At 42.9% G+C, this 13,263-nt stretch overlaps 1 protein-coding gene and 1 pseudogene across 1 annotated transcript; both read left to right on the forward strand.

Annotated features, from left to right (window-relative positions):
• Positions 1-386: 386 nt before the first annotated feature.
• On the forward strand, positions 387-10,489 carry LOC110159560 (sodium-dependent neutral amino acid transporter B(0)AT2-like). The gene is made up of 12 exons (XM_020924127.2): positions 387-715; positions 1,195-1,398; positions 5,073-5,230; positions 6,139-6,259; positions 6,340-6,509; positions 6,954-7,064; positions 7,149-7,390; positions 7,466-7,649; positions 7,746-7,947; positions 8,029-8,188; positions 8,263-8,425; positions 8,500-10,489. Exons 2-12 carry the CDS (start codon positions 1,197-1,199, stop codon positions 8,743-8,745), a joined length of 1,959 nt encoding a protein of 652 aa, XP_020779786.1. The 5' UTR covers positions 387-715; positions 1,195-1,196; the 3' UTR covers positions 8,746-10,489.
• A 1,962-nt stretch (positions 10,490-12,451) lies between these two features.
• On the forward strand, positions 12,452-12,569 carry LOC129407964 (5S ribosomal RNA; annotated as a pseudogene).
• Positions 12,570-13,263: the final 694 nt, after the last annotated feature.

The following is a 13,263-nucleotide window of genomic DNA, read 5'->3' on the forward strand; positions in this document are numbered from 1 at the left end:
TTTGATCACAGATCCATTGGATCCATAACAAAAAACATGCCATTGCTCATATATACGGTTATAGTTGTTTGCTCACTTGCATGTAGAAAATGAGTGATCACTTACTATGATAAATCAGTAGGGTCTTTTATTATTATTATGTTGCATTTAGGTGACATAGTCAATTTGGAGTCTATTTGGCTTTAAGGGTACATACTAATTTTAAATGTGATAGATGGTGTGCATGTGCTTGCACCTAACAGGTCAATCCCCACTACTAAACTAACTCAAAGCAGAGCTTTACTCTTAGTATTTATGCTGTTGAAGGCATGGTTAAAGTCGATGGATGCTAATGCGTGCTCGAATGTCCCTGAACGCAACATACTGTAGGTGTGGTTTGTGTTGTATTGCATCAAGCGGAAGAGGTTTAGTACCAGATAAAGGCATGAATAAAGGGTAGTGAATGCGGGCTTCTTTGATCATGTGTATATCTATCGGTGACAGACAGTCTTTCATAGGCATTTTGCTTTAAACAATAGTACCTACAACCGCTTGTGCCAACCAAGAAGAATGTATTGGCTCTACATTCGCGCGTAATAATTTGGTAGTAACGCGCCAGATTCTGGGTGCTACACGTGTTCGTGAAGGATTTCACATCCCTGTAGTCTACGTTTGACTGTAGTTTAAGGAATTTACTCTAAATTACCTCGCTTTCCGCGACGTCTTTGTGAACAAGGTTAGTTTAACATGTTTTGTGTTTAAACACGGAAGATTTCTATGCGCGTAAAGACAAAACCATTGGAACTTGCAAACGTCACTGCTGGTATTATCTCGGCGTGGTCTAGATATCGCCAATGTATATAGCATCAGCATGGATCTGTAATATGGACTGAATATGATCTTATTATACTTCCAAGACATACAGCATAACATATACTAGTATTGAGAAAAAATACGACGCTGTTACAGTGTTGTTTACAATGTAACTAGTCCACTAATAAGGGATTTTTCCTGACAGAGGTGTTAAGCCATCTGGTGGGAATGATCTAATTTCCAAACACAACTGACCAACAATAATGTGTGATAAACATACCTTGTAAAATAATGTGTTACTATTATATATATATATATATATATATATATATATATATATATATATATATATATATATATATATATATATATAATTCTCATTTCTCTTTTTTATCATTTCAGACATGGAGAAGCAGCCCTTGCCTAAGGATGATGACCAGACTGAGAGTGGACCCTATGGGGGTGAAGACAGGCAGCAGGACTCTGGGCCAGTGGCACGAGCAGGCTGGAACAGTAAAATCGAGTACTTTTTGGCCCAAGTGGGCTTCAGTGTGGGTCTCGGGAACGTTTGGCGGTTTCCATATTTGTGCCACCAGAACGGAGGAGGTGAGGGGCTATTCTTGTTGACTAGTGAGAGTGTCTGAAGTAATAGGACACCCCTTTTTACTCCAACACAGTAAAGCATGTACAGTATTTACTTAGTAAACTCTGCAATTAGCAGTTCTGTAGTAAAATAAAGAAAATAAGGTAAATTTCAAAAACAAAGATGCAGTTTTAACCTCTGTGAATAATAAGGTTTTAACGGTACAGTATGTAACTTTTTGGAGGTGGTATGTCACCTGTTTGACTCCATGGAAGTAGAAAGTTAAAATCATATTTACCATACTATTTATTTGGCTGAACAGTTAATGCGGATTTAAATTAAATAAACATATTTTATCAATAACCTATGGGTTAAGTGTGAGGCAGGTGGCTGTTTTTGTAACACTTTGCTGTTGCTTGAGATCTGTTGGGACAGCTGTTGAATGTATATGAGATATAAATGTCGTGTCCACAATAAACTTAATATGATAAAATAAAATATAATATAAATCTACATCGGGGCCCTTCGGGCTGAGCCCGGCCGGGCCCCGATGTAGATTTATATTATATTTTATAGAGGGTTTCATAGGGGTCGGGTGCGATGTGAACTAGGCAGCGGTCGAAGTCAGGGATCCCGGCAACCTAGTCCACGGACACAGAACCTGGCTGTAGGGACGTGGAACGTCACCTCACTGGGGGGGAAGGAGCCTGAACTTGTGCGGGAGGTTGAGAGGTACTGGCTAGATATAGTCGGCCTCACCTCCACGCACAGCTTGGGCTCTGGTACCCAACCTCTCGAGAGGGGTTGTACCCTCCATTTTTCTGGTGTTGCCTGCGGGGAGCGGCAGCGAGCTGGTGTGGGCTTGCTTATAGCCCCACAGCTCAGCCGCCACGTGTTGGAGTTCACCCCAGTAAACGAGAGGGTCGCATCCCTGCGCCTTCGGGTCGGGGACAGGTCTCTCACTGTGGCCTACGGGCCGAACAGCAGTGCAGAGTACCCGGCCTTCTTGGAGTCCCTGGGAGGGGTACTAGACAGTGCACCAACTGGGGACTCCGTTGTTCTACTGGGGGACTTCAACGCCCACGTGGGCAATGCCAGTGACACCTGGAGAGGGGTGATTGGGAGGAACAGCCTCCCTGATCTGAACCCCAGTGGTGTTCTGTTATTGGACTTCTGTGCTAGTCATAGTTTGTCCATAACGAACACCATGTTCAAGCACAAGGGTGTCCATAAGTGCACGTTTCACCAGGACACCCTAGGCCGGAGGTCGATGATCGACTTTGTAGTCATGTCATCTGACCTCCGGCCGCGTGTCTTGGACACTCGGGTGAAGAGAGGGGCTGAGCTGTCAACCGATCACCACCTGGTGGTGAGTTGGATCCGCTGGCGGTGGAGGAAGCCGGAAAGACCTGGCAGACCCAAGCGTGTCGTGAGGGTCTGTTGGGAACGTCTGGCGGAACCCTCTGTCAGCAGGATTTTCAACTCGCACCTCCGGGAGAGCTTCTCCCAGATCCCGGGGGAGGTTGGAGATACGGAGTCCGAGTGGGCTCTGTTCTCCACCTCCATTGTCAATGCGGCTGCCCGTAGCTGTGGGCGTAAGGTCTGTGGTGCCTGTCGCGGTGGCAATCCCCGAACCCGGTGGTGGACACCGGAAGTAAGGGATGCCATCAAGCTGAAGAAGGAGTCCTATCAGGTCTTGTTGGCTCGTGGGACTCCTGAGGCAGCTGATGGGTACCGATGGGCCAAGCGTGCGGCAGCTCGTGCGGTCGCAGAGGCAAAAACTCGGAGCTGGGAGGAGTTCGGAGAGGCCATGGAGGAGGACTATCGGACGGCCTCAAAGAGATTCTGGCAAACCGTCCGGCGGGGAGGAGGGGGAAGCAGTTCTTCACCAACACTGTTTACAGTGCGGGGGGAGGGCTGCTGACCTCGACTGGGGATGTAGTCGGACGGTGGAAAGAATACTTTGAGGATCTCCTCAATCCCACCGTCACGTCCTCCGAGGAGGAGGCCGAGGCTGGGGACTCGGAGGCGGACTCATCCATCACCCTGGCCGAAGTCACTGAGGTGGTTGGCAAGCTCCTTGGTGGCAAGGCTCCGGGGGTGGACGAGGTCCGTCCTGAGTATCTTAAGTCTCTGGATGTTGTGGGGCTGTCTTGGCAGACACGCCTCTTCAACATCGCGTGGCGGTTGGGGACAGTACCTCTGGACTGGCAAACCGGGGTGGTGGTCCCTCTGTATAAGAAGGGGGACCGGAGGGTGTGTTCCAATTACAGGGGAATCACACTCCTCAGCCTCCCCGGTAAGGTCTATGCCAGGGTACTGGAGAGGAGAATCCGCCCGATAGTCGAACCTCGGATTCAGGAGGAGCAGTGTGGTTTTCGTCCTGGCCGCAGAACACTGGACCAGCTCTACACTCTCCATTGGGTGCTCGAGGGTTCATGGGAGTTTGCCCAACCAGTCCACATGTGCTTTGTGGATCTGGAGAAGGCATTCGACCGTGTCCCTCGTGGTGTCCTGTGGGGGGTGCTTCGGGAGTCTGGGGTTCGGGGCCCTTTGCTAAGGGCTGTCCGGTCCCTGTATGACCGGAGCAGGAGCTGTGTTCGCATTGCCGGCAGTAAGTCAGACCTGTTCCCGGTGCATGTTGGACTCCTCCAGGGCTGCTCTTTGTCACCGGTTCTGTTCATTGTTTTTATGGACAGAATTTCTAGGCGCAGTCAGGGGCCGGAGGGGGTCTGGTTCGGGGACCACAGGATCTCATCTCTGCTGTTTGCAGATGATGTTGTCCTGTTGGCTTCATCGAACCAGGACCTGCAATGTGCACTGGGGCGGTTTGCAGCCGAGTGTGAAGCGGCTGGGATGAAGATCAGCTCCTCCAAATCCGAGGCCATGGTTCTCGACCGGAAAAAGGTGGTTTGCCCTCTCCAGGTGGGTGGAGAGTCCCTGCCTCAAGTGTAGGAGTTCAAGTATCTCAGGGTCTTGTTCACGAGTGAGGGGAGGATGGAGTGTGAGATTGACAGGCGGCTCGGTGCAGCTTCAGCAGTGATGCGGTCGCTGTATCGGACCGTTGTGGTGAAGAGGGAGCTGAGCCGAAAGGCAAAGCTCTCGATTTACCGGTCAGTCTTTGTTCCCACCCTCACCTATGGTCATGAGCTCTGGGTAATGACCGAAAGGATGAGATCGCGGATACAAGCGGCCCGAAATGAGTTTCCCCCGCAGGGTGGCTGGGCGCTCCCTTAGAGATAGGGTGAGGAGTTCAGTCACACGGGAGGAGCTCGGAGTAGAGCCGCTGCTCCTTCACGTTGAGAGGAGCCAGTTGAGGTGGCTCGGGCATCTTTTCCGGATGCCTCCTGGACGCCTCCCTCGGGAGGTGTTCTGGGCATGTCCCACTGGGAGGCGGCCCCGGGGAAGACCCAGGACACGCTGGAGGGACTATGTTTCTCGGCTGGCCTAGGAACGCCTTGGGGTTCCCCTAGAAGAGCTGGAGGAAGTGTGCGTGGAAAGGGAAGTCTGGGAGTCCCTGCTTAGACTGCTGCCTCCGCGACCCGGCCCCGGATAAGCGGAAGAAAATAAATCTACATTTAAATGTATTAAAGAAATAAACTTACAAGTTGTTGGTTTAACGTTCACTGCAATTGATACATAGATGTTTATTGTTAATTGGTTAAAAATAGGTAAAGTAACTTGGTCCTCTCTCTAGGAGCCTTCCTCCTCCTGTACATTCTGCTAATGCTGGTGGTGGGTATCCCCCTGTTTTTCCTGGAGCTGGCCGCAGGACAGGCCATTAGACAGGGGAGCATCGGTGTGTGGAAGTACATCTCCCCAAGGCTGTCTGGGATCGGCTACTCCAGCTGTGTGGTTAGACACTGTCAATTAACTTTTTTATGTTAACTATTGTTGTTTGTCCACAAAAGCATTAGGTAGGTTTGCATAGTAATTGTTATATTATACATTATACCAGAGCATTCAATTACCGTAGCCTTCTTTCTTTAAAAAATAATGTGACTTCAGCTTTTAGTTCATAACTTAAAAGTGCATTGTGTAACTTTTCTGGTGGAGGGTCCATCAATTTTTTTTCTCCATGAAGATGTTACTGCTTTGTCTGCAATGTTTCACAATATGCCATTAACCAGACCAAGTTAGAGGTCAGAGCTTCGTAGTCAGAATGTCTAGGTATTTTTGAGCTATAAAACCTCCTATAATTGAATAAATGTAATTTAGAGCTGTTTAATGTCATACTGTAGAACATTCCAGGTAGAACAGTGACATCTCCTTATTAACAAGCAGGTCTAACCAAAAAGGAATTATAGTTCTGTGTCAACTCAACGCACACTATCGCTGTTGTTTTGATTTATAGAACTGCGTCGAGGTCTATGTGCAGCGAAGTAATTCACCACCACAATGCTAGGAGGCTAGGATTGCATGCATGTTTACAAAATGAAGCAGGAAAGTAGAATACCAGAAATGTATGTAGAGAGGTGGTAGAGAACACCAATCACAGCCCTTATTGTCTGCATCGCTTCCCCTTGCTGTCTTGTAGTTAAAAAATTTCTCAGGTGCACGTTGGTCAACACAGATGCTCTGCGGAAAGGGTTTATGGCAATGCAGGCTCTCTGTGTCGTGACACACTCAATTTGACCATGACCATAAATTGGGCTTAAAAGTTACACAGTGCACTTTTAAGTCACAATTCTTTATGTTTTTATGTTTAAAATTAACCTTACACTGTTATGTTGCTTTAATCTTTTGTTTCACACTGTTCCCAGGTGTGTTTCTTTGTTGCTCTTTACTACAATGTGATTCTTGCCTGGAGCCTCTTCTACCTGGGGAACTCATTCCAGTACCCTTTACCCTGGGAACAGTGTCCAAGTGAGGGCAATACTACTGGTAAATACTCCCCTACAGCAAATCACACATACATTTTTGGGAAGTGTTTCAACATGTTTTTGTCTTTATTTCCATAACAGAGTGTGAAAAGAGCTCTAACACATCATACTTCTGGTACCGGAAAGCTCTGGACATCACTGACTCGATTGATGAGACAGGCTCATTCAACCCTTACATTGTGGGCTGTCTGCTGGGAGCCTGGGCCATCGTGTGCCTTGGAATGTTTAGAGGAATCAAAAGCTCTGTCAAGGTACTGGGCTAATCTCATTTGACTTCTTAACACTGTTTCCAGTTTCAGCTCATCATAGCCATGTCCTGTGGTGGGCTTATATTTGTAGTGTTTGTACAATGTGAGAATTTAAACAATTACAAAACCCCTCACCTAAAGGTTTAGCTTTACTACTCTACTACTACAGTTTAACAAGGATTCTATGATATTTAGTGATTAGTGTAGCGCTTGGTGAAGTACAAAAGTTGTTTTAGTTTTGTAATGTACTTGAAGTGCACTTGAATGCACTTGTATTTGAAGTACAGAATACTTGAAACCTTTTTTATTTTTGCTTAACAATTCATTTAAATTTAATTGTACATTATGATGTAAATGTACCTTTATGAAAACTAAACCATAATACAAAAGATGTTCCTCTTACTTACTTATTTGTGCATTAACCATTATCCTCTGTTTACTTTGCAGGTTATGTACTTCTCTTCTATATTTCCATATGTGGTGCTCTTTTGTTTTCTTGTGCGTGGACTCATGTTGGACGGTGCCATGGAGGGCATTGCCCACATGTTCTACCCAAAGGTACACTGTCATTTTTGTCCATTGTTATTACAAGTTATTACAAAAAGTTGATATTTGCTATAAGCTTCCTCTTCAAATTTACAGATTGAAATTTGGGGCAACATACAGGTCTGGAGACAAGCTGCCACCCAGGTGTTTTTTGCCCTTGGTCTGGGCTTTGGGTCTATTATCGCGTATTCATCCTATAATCCTAAAAATAATAACTGCCACAGAGATGCTTTCACTGTCTCCTTCATCAACTTCCTGACATCAGTCCTGGCCACTCTGGTTGTATTTGCAGTGCTAGGCTTTCGTGCCAAAGACAAGGTTAAAGAATGTATCTCTAGGTATGTATACTATGTTACCTAATGATCAGATTTGTACATGATTAAACGTTGTTAACATTGCTTTTGTTTTCACAGTAATATGAAGAAGTTGTCTGAGGGATTTCACAGTGGGATGATGGACATAAGCATGATGCCAAAGTTCAACATGTCAGACTTGAGTTCTGTGGCTCCTGAAGATTACACTTCCTGGTTTTTACAATATGGCAAGAACATCTCAGGGAGTATAACTGAGTGCAACTTGGAGAACGAGATGCAAAAGGTAAAACTCTCTTCGATATAACATGATTTTCCTTTGGGGACATTTTTATTTTTAATGTTAACTGAAAGTATTGTGCCTTTGTTATTGTTTTTTGAGGGCGCGGAAGGCACTGGTTTGGCATTTATAGCATTCACTGAAGCTATTACGCTGCTCCCTGGCAGTCCTTTCTGGTCCGCCCTGTTCTTCCTCATGCTTCTCAACCTGGGACTCAGCACAATGTTTGGTACTATGGAAGGCATTCTGGCCCCACTAAGTGACCGTTTTCAGACACTGGCCAATAACAAGACAAAACTCACTGGTAGGAACTTGTTCCAGTGGTGTGATTTTGGTGTTGTATACTGTGTGTACTTTAGAGGCTAATGTGAAACTGTTCTTGTAGTGTTCAGCTGTGTCATTGGCTTTCTGATTGGCCTGCTCTTCACTCAGCGCTGTGGAAACTACTTCGTCACCATGTTTGACGACTACTCTGCCACTCTGCCCCTCATCATTGTGGTGGTGTTCGAGACCTTCAGTGTGTCTTGGCTCTATGGAGCTGATAGGCGAGTTTTAGTGCTACCTGGAAAAGGCAGTTAATATTAATAAGCCTGTAAATTCTCTCATTCATGTTTTGTAGGTTTCTCGATGATTGTGAGGGGATGCTTGGATGGCGGCCACATGTTATTTACAAATACTTGTGGAAATACATTTGTCTGCTTTCAATGTTGGGTCTCCTGCTGGCCACAACAATCCGCATGTTTATTAAAAGACCAACATACATGGCATGGAATCGTGAAAAAGTAAGGAAATAAATTGACTAATGTTAGTATTACTTGTATTATTGTTACTAATTGACTTTGCATTGTTTATCCAGGCCTCTGAGGTCTACCTAGACTATCCTGATTGGGCACTGGCTGTTCTAGCTTTGTTGATCATATTTGCCATGATGCCTGTCCCTCTATGTTTCATCTACTCAGTGCTGCGGGACAGAATGAGGCGATCGTCCAGAGATGTAGAAAATACAGCGTACAGCATGGTCAGTACAGATGACAAGTGTGAGACTCCCCTCACAGACATGTCAGAACTGGAGCAAAGGAATGGATCTGCGGCCATGTACTAGTAAACCGTTACAAATTCTTTGTTATGCTCTACAGGATTGTTGTTTTAGATGAGATTTTGATTCAGCCATGACACAGTTACTGCAGTTTGCTGTAACAGTGTGTTAACTGTATTACTTCACTGTTGCCATCAACAACTTGAAATGTGCCTTTACATTTCAGAAGGAAATTGCATTAATATTGTCCACAATCACACCCCAAAATATTCTCCTCACAACAAACTCAGATGCTCTTGGGTATCTCTGGTGTAGATATATCATCTAAAAGTCCTGCTGTTATTAACAGGAAAATGTGGGAGTTTGTACAGTGAACACCTGAGACTGAGACCTCTTGCTTCACACACTGACACTGTTGTTTGTGTATTGATAAGAGCGAGAACTGGAACATGATCACCAGAGCACACACCCAGTGTTTAGCCATGAAGATGCTAAAGATTATAGCAGATAAAGTATTAATGTAAATCACACTGAAACACGTTTACAGCTTTAATATTCCTCCCGAGTCATAAAGGTCTCATGTCTTCCTTTTCAAACACACTTTGTGATGTGCTGCTAGTATGAGCACAAATGATGCATATGAGCTAAACTGCTCTGGTACATATCATATGGACACTGGTGAGAATAGTGTCTGTTACGACCCAGCTCGTTTGGGGTGAGGGAAGTAACAAAAATAAAACCAAGATGTAAAATGGAATAAATTAAGTAATGTTTAATTAACAGGAATGTAAAGGTAAATTAACAAAACACTAAAAATATACAGAAAACAACCTAAACTAAGAAACAGAACAACAGAATAAACAGAGCTTTGTGCCAGAAAAGGGGACATGCAGGCTTACACAAAAACGAGTGGTAAAACTTAGGGACACACATTAAACTAAAACACAAGTTCCCCAAATTAAACCACATAAACCCACAAACAGAATCGAGTGACCAAATCAAAAAAGGCACACAACTAAAACTACACACACACACACAAACACACACACAAAACAATATGGCATACTAGCCACCAAGGCCAGCAGCCCCGAACAGGTGCTGGCAATCTCTTTAAATAGGGGGCGGTGGCTGCAGGTGAGGTGGGCGTCGACTTGCCCCACCAATCACAGACCAGGAATTAGGAGAACTTTGCAAAAATCACACAGCAAATTAAACCTAAGGCCTGGGGCCGTAACAGTGTCTAATCAGTAATTCCCAATCATAGGGCTGGGACATAAAGTAGGGCTGTGACCCCCTCCTTGAGGGCCCTACAATCAGTAGAATATAATGAGACTGGGCCCTGGGTTACTTTGTATAGAAAAAGTTGGGCATCAAGATCAACAAGAAACTTTGGTCTAATTTAATGAATTTGTAAATAACATAGCCCAGAACAAATTCATTGAATAACTCTAAAGTCATATGCATGTTGTAATTGACCAAAATTATGTCAACATTTGATGGTGATACCTTTTTTCCCTTTATGGTTGGATTGTCTTTTTGTTGGTGTACTGTAATATCACTGCTGTGGTTTTCTTGTAGATTTAAATGCTGTTGGATTATTAAGTCTCAAGTGCCTTCTGCTTTTTATTGATGATGAATTTTTGATGTCACCACATTCCAACACACAGTATGTATAGGTTTTATGACTGTCCCATTACCTTGAGTATAGTTGTCTTGTAGATTTGTTTGTAAAAGATGAAAAGAAAATGTAATATAATACCTTGTAATATATTTATGGATTTTTTTAATAAATACATTTTGAGCATTTGAACTAGCTGTAAAACGATTCCTTTGGTGAGGTTAAGGATTGTTAATAGCTGCAACACATGAAAATAGTGAATTTCATGCTGGAAGAATAATTTAGACACAGCACATTCTAGATAATTTAACACATGCGATGATAAGGGTGGGTTACACATGTTACGCCTCCTGCTATTTCCAGTATGGCTTCTGCCTGAGAAAGTTAGACACCAGAACATAAAACCATGTTATCATGAACTTTGTACAAACAGACGTCGAAATAGTTTAGTGTGTGTAAAGTTATTCATTTGTATCCCCAAACCCCCAAACACCAGGTGGCCTTAAGGAGAACATTGAGGATTTTACTCAGGCCAATGACCTTTAATAACACTGCCGTAAAAGAATCATTATGACTTGGTTCTGTCTTTGTTTTTATATCTTATTCATATAATGTCCTTGCAGCTTTTGCTCCATTATAGACGTCTCTAAGCCACAATACGTTTCCATTTTATTTATTTACAAAAATCAAACAAATTTCAGTGTAAAATCAATACAGTGTATAAATACTAGTACATGCAGCTGTTAAATCACACGGAGTAACTTCCCAAACTTGTCAATAGAGGGCTCTGTTGCTCTCAATTCCTTTCTACTACTTAACATGCAAATACAATTTACATACTACTCCAGCCCATGGTTTAGATTTATTTAAACATATTACTCAAACATGTGCGAATGAAGCAAAACACAACTCCAGTTCTGTTTTTTTAATGAGGTAACAATGTCCTAACATGGCTTAAAGGGCACAAGACTCAGCCAGAAACTTTACACAGCTAAATAATCTGGGCTAGGCTACAAATGTCTTCCTTTGATAAATCATATATGTGTGTTGGTTGGATACTTCTGACTCTGGCTCTGTGTGAGTGTATATTGCAGGTGTCCCTTTGGAGATACAAGGAGCCTGGAGAGTTCTGTTGTCTTGGATGCAGTTTTCATTTTAGTCAACTAACAAGATAGAGAGCAGAGACCACACAGCAGCTGCACATTGAGGTAAGGAATGACAAAAAAAAAGCAGGAATTAAGATTTATTGTACAAGATTTTATGTTGTGATTAGCTTGCTCTGAGTTCAGATATAATGCCATATATCCTGTTTTGTCTTTCCAGCTTTCTCTTCTGTTGTAGGAGCAAACATGGCAGGTGCTTCTACTCTCTATGTCTTGCTACTCCTTCCTCTTTGCACTTTGCAGTCTGAGGGTCAAATTAATCCTCACGAGGCCCAGGCTGCACCCCCGCCTCCAGCACAGCTCCGAAACCTGTTCGACCACAATCAAAACCCACATGTGAACACCAAAAGTAAGTGTCATTCAAAAACGAAATTGTGCATGGAAATTTGGACATGTACTCTATTCTACTGTATTGTATTACTATTATTATTTTAGGTAACCAGTCAGACAGTGACATGACCAAAGTGGGGCTTTTCATCGGAGCCTCCATTGGGATATTTGCACTGATGGTTGCTGTTTACTGCATCTACAATCGGTTTTATACCAAGCAGCAATATCAGCACACCCAACTGAACGATGACCCAGGTACTTTTTATGGGTTAACTTAATATACATTTGTGTACTTTTATCCTGCAAAACATACAAGAACTACCTCACCTGTTTACACTACTCTGAGTGTTATTACAGGGCTGTAAGGAAACCAGAGAAGTTAACAGTCAGCTGATCAAAATAGAGAGATGCTGATTTAGCAATATCATCACAGACTTCCTGCAATTTACAGTAACACCAGGATGGTACCAATTTATTGATAAGTGGTTATATTTACAGTACTAGTCCTCAAAAACAACTAGATCAACATATGGAGATGTGGGTGATGGGACACAAATTTAATTGTCTTAAAAGGTGCACTACGTCACTTTTCTGAACAATAAGAATAACATCTCCATAGAGATAAACAGGTAGTGCAGAAAGGTTATATAGTGCACATGTAAATTGTGGCCAAACCACTTTGTCAAAGCCTGATCTCGTCAGATTTCAGAAGCTTAGCAGGGCAGGGCCTGGTTAGTACTTGGATGGGAGACTGCTGGGAAAATCAGGTGTCACAGTGGCAAAAAAACTGTAGTTGTGTCCATAGGCAAGACACTTAATCCATATTGCCTAGTATGAGGTAGACTGAGGGAAGCAAGGCTGCCAAACTGTGCCATCGCTTCCCTCAGTCTGCCTCTCAGACTGAGAATAATGCACAAAAGTGACTTTGAGCATCTGGTAAAATAATAATAATAATAATAATAATAATAATAATAATAATTATTATTATTATTATTATTATTATTATTAATAACAACAATAATAATAATAAATAATAAAACATTATTAAGCCTACCATGCCAAGTGTTTGGAGGAGTAAGAAGCTGAATCAATAAATATGCAAAGTTAACATTTTAAAATGCAAAAAAAGTGTTGTAAAATAGTGTTAATGTTTATATTAATATTTTTGTACCCATTTATTAAAAACTAAAATATGAATGAATGATAAATTAATTACATATATTCTACCAGTGTTGAATTTTGTCTATTCTTAACCACTCCGAAATAGATAGATTAGTTTGACTTGTAATAGCAACAACTAGAGCAGATCAAATGGAATGTCAACAGTTCTTGTTATAGAAGTTACTTTATAAAAATGTCATGTTTCTCCAGATTTCCTGTCAGACCCATCTGATCCTCCCCGGGTCTTTTTCCATGGCTCCACCTTCTCCAGTTCCTCAGATGTTCAAAAGTCTAGATATGGCTCCCTGTCTG

This window comes from Boleophthalmus pectinirostris, unplaced genomic scaffold, assembly GCF_026225935.1.
Source record: "Boleophthalmus pectinirostris isolate CB_2022bp ecotype Guang Dong unplaced genomic scaffold, ASM2622593v1 HiC_scaffold_14, whole genome shotgun sequence".
Taxonomy (NCBI): Eukaryota; Metazoa; Chordata; class Actinopteri; order Gobiiformes; family Gobiidae; genus Boleophthalmus; species Boleophthalmus pectinirostris.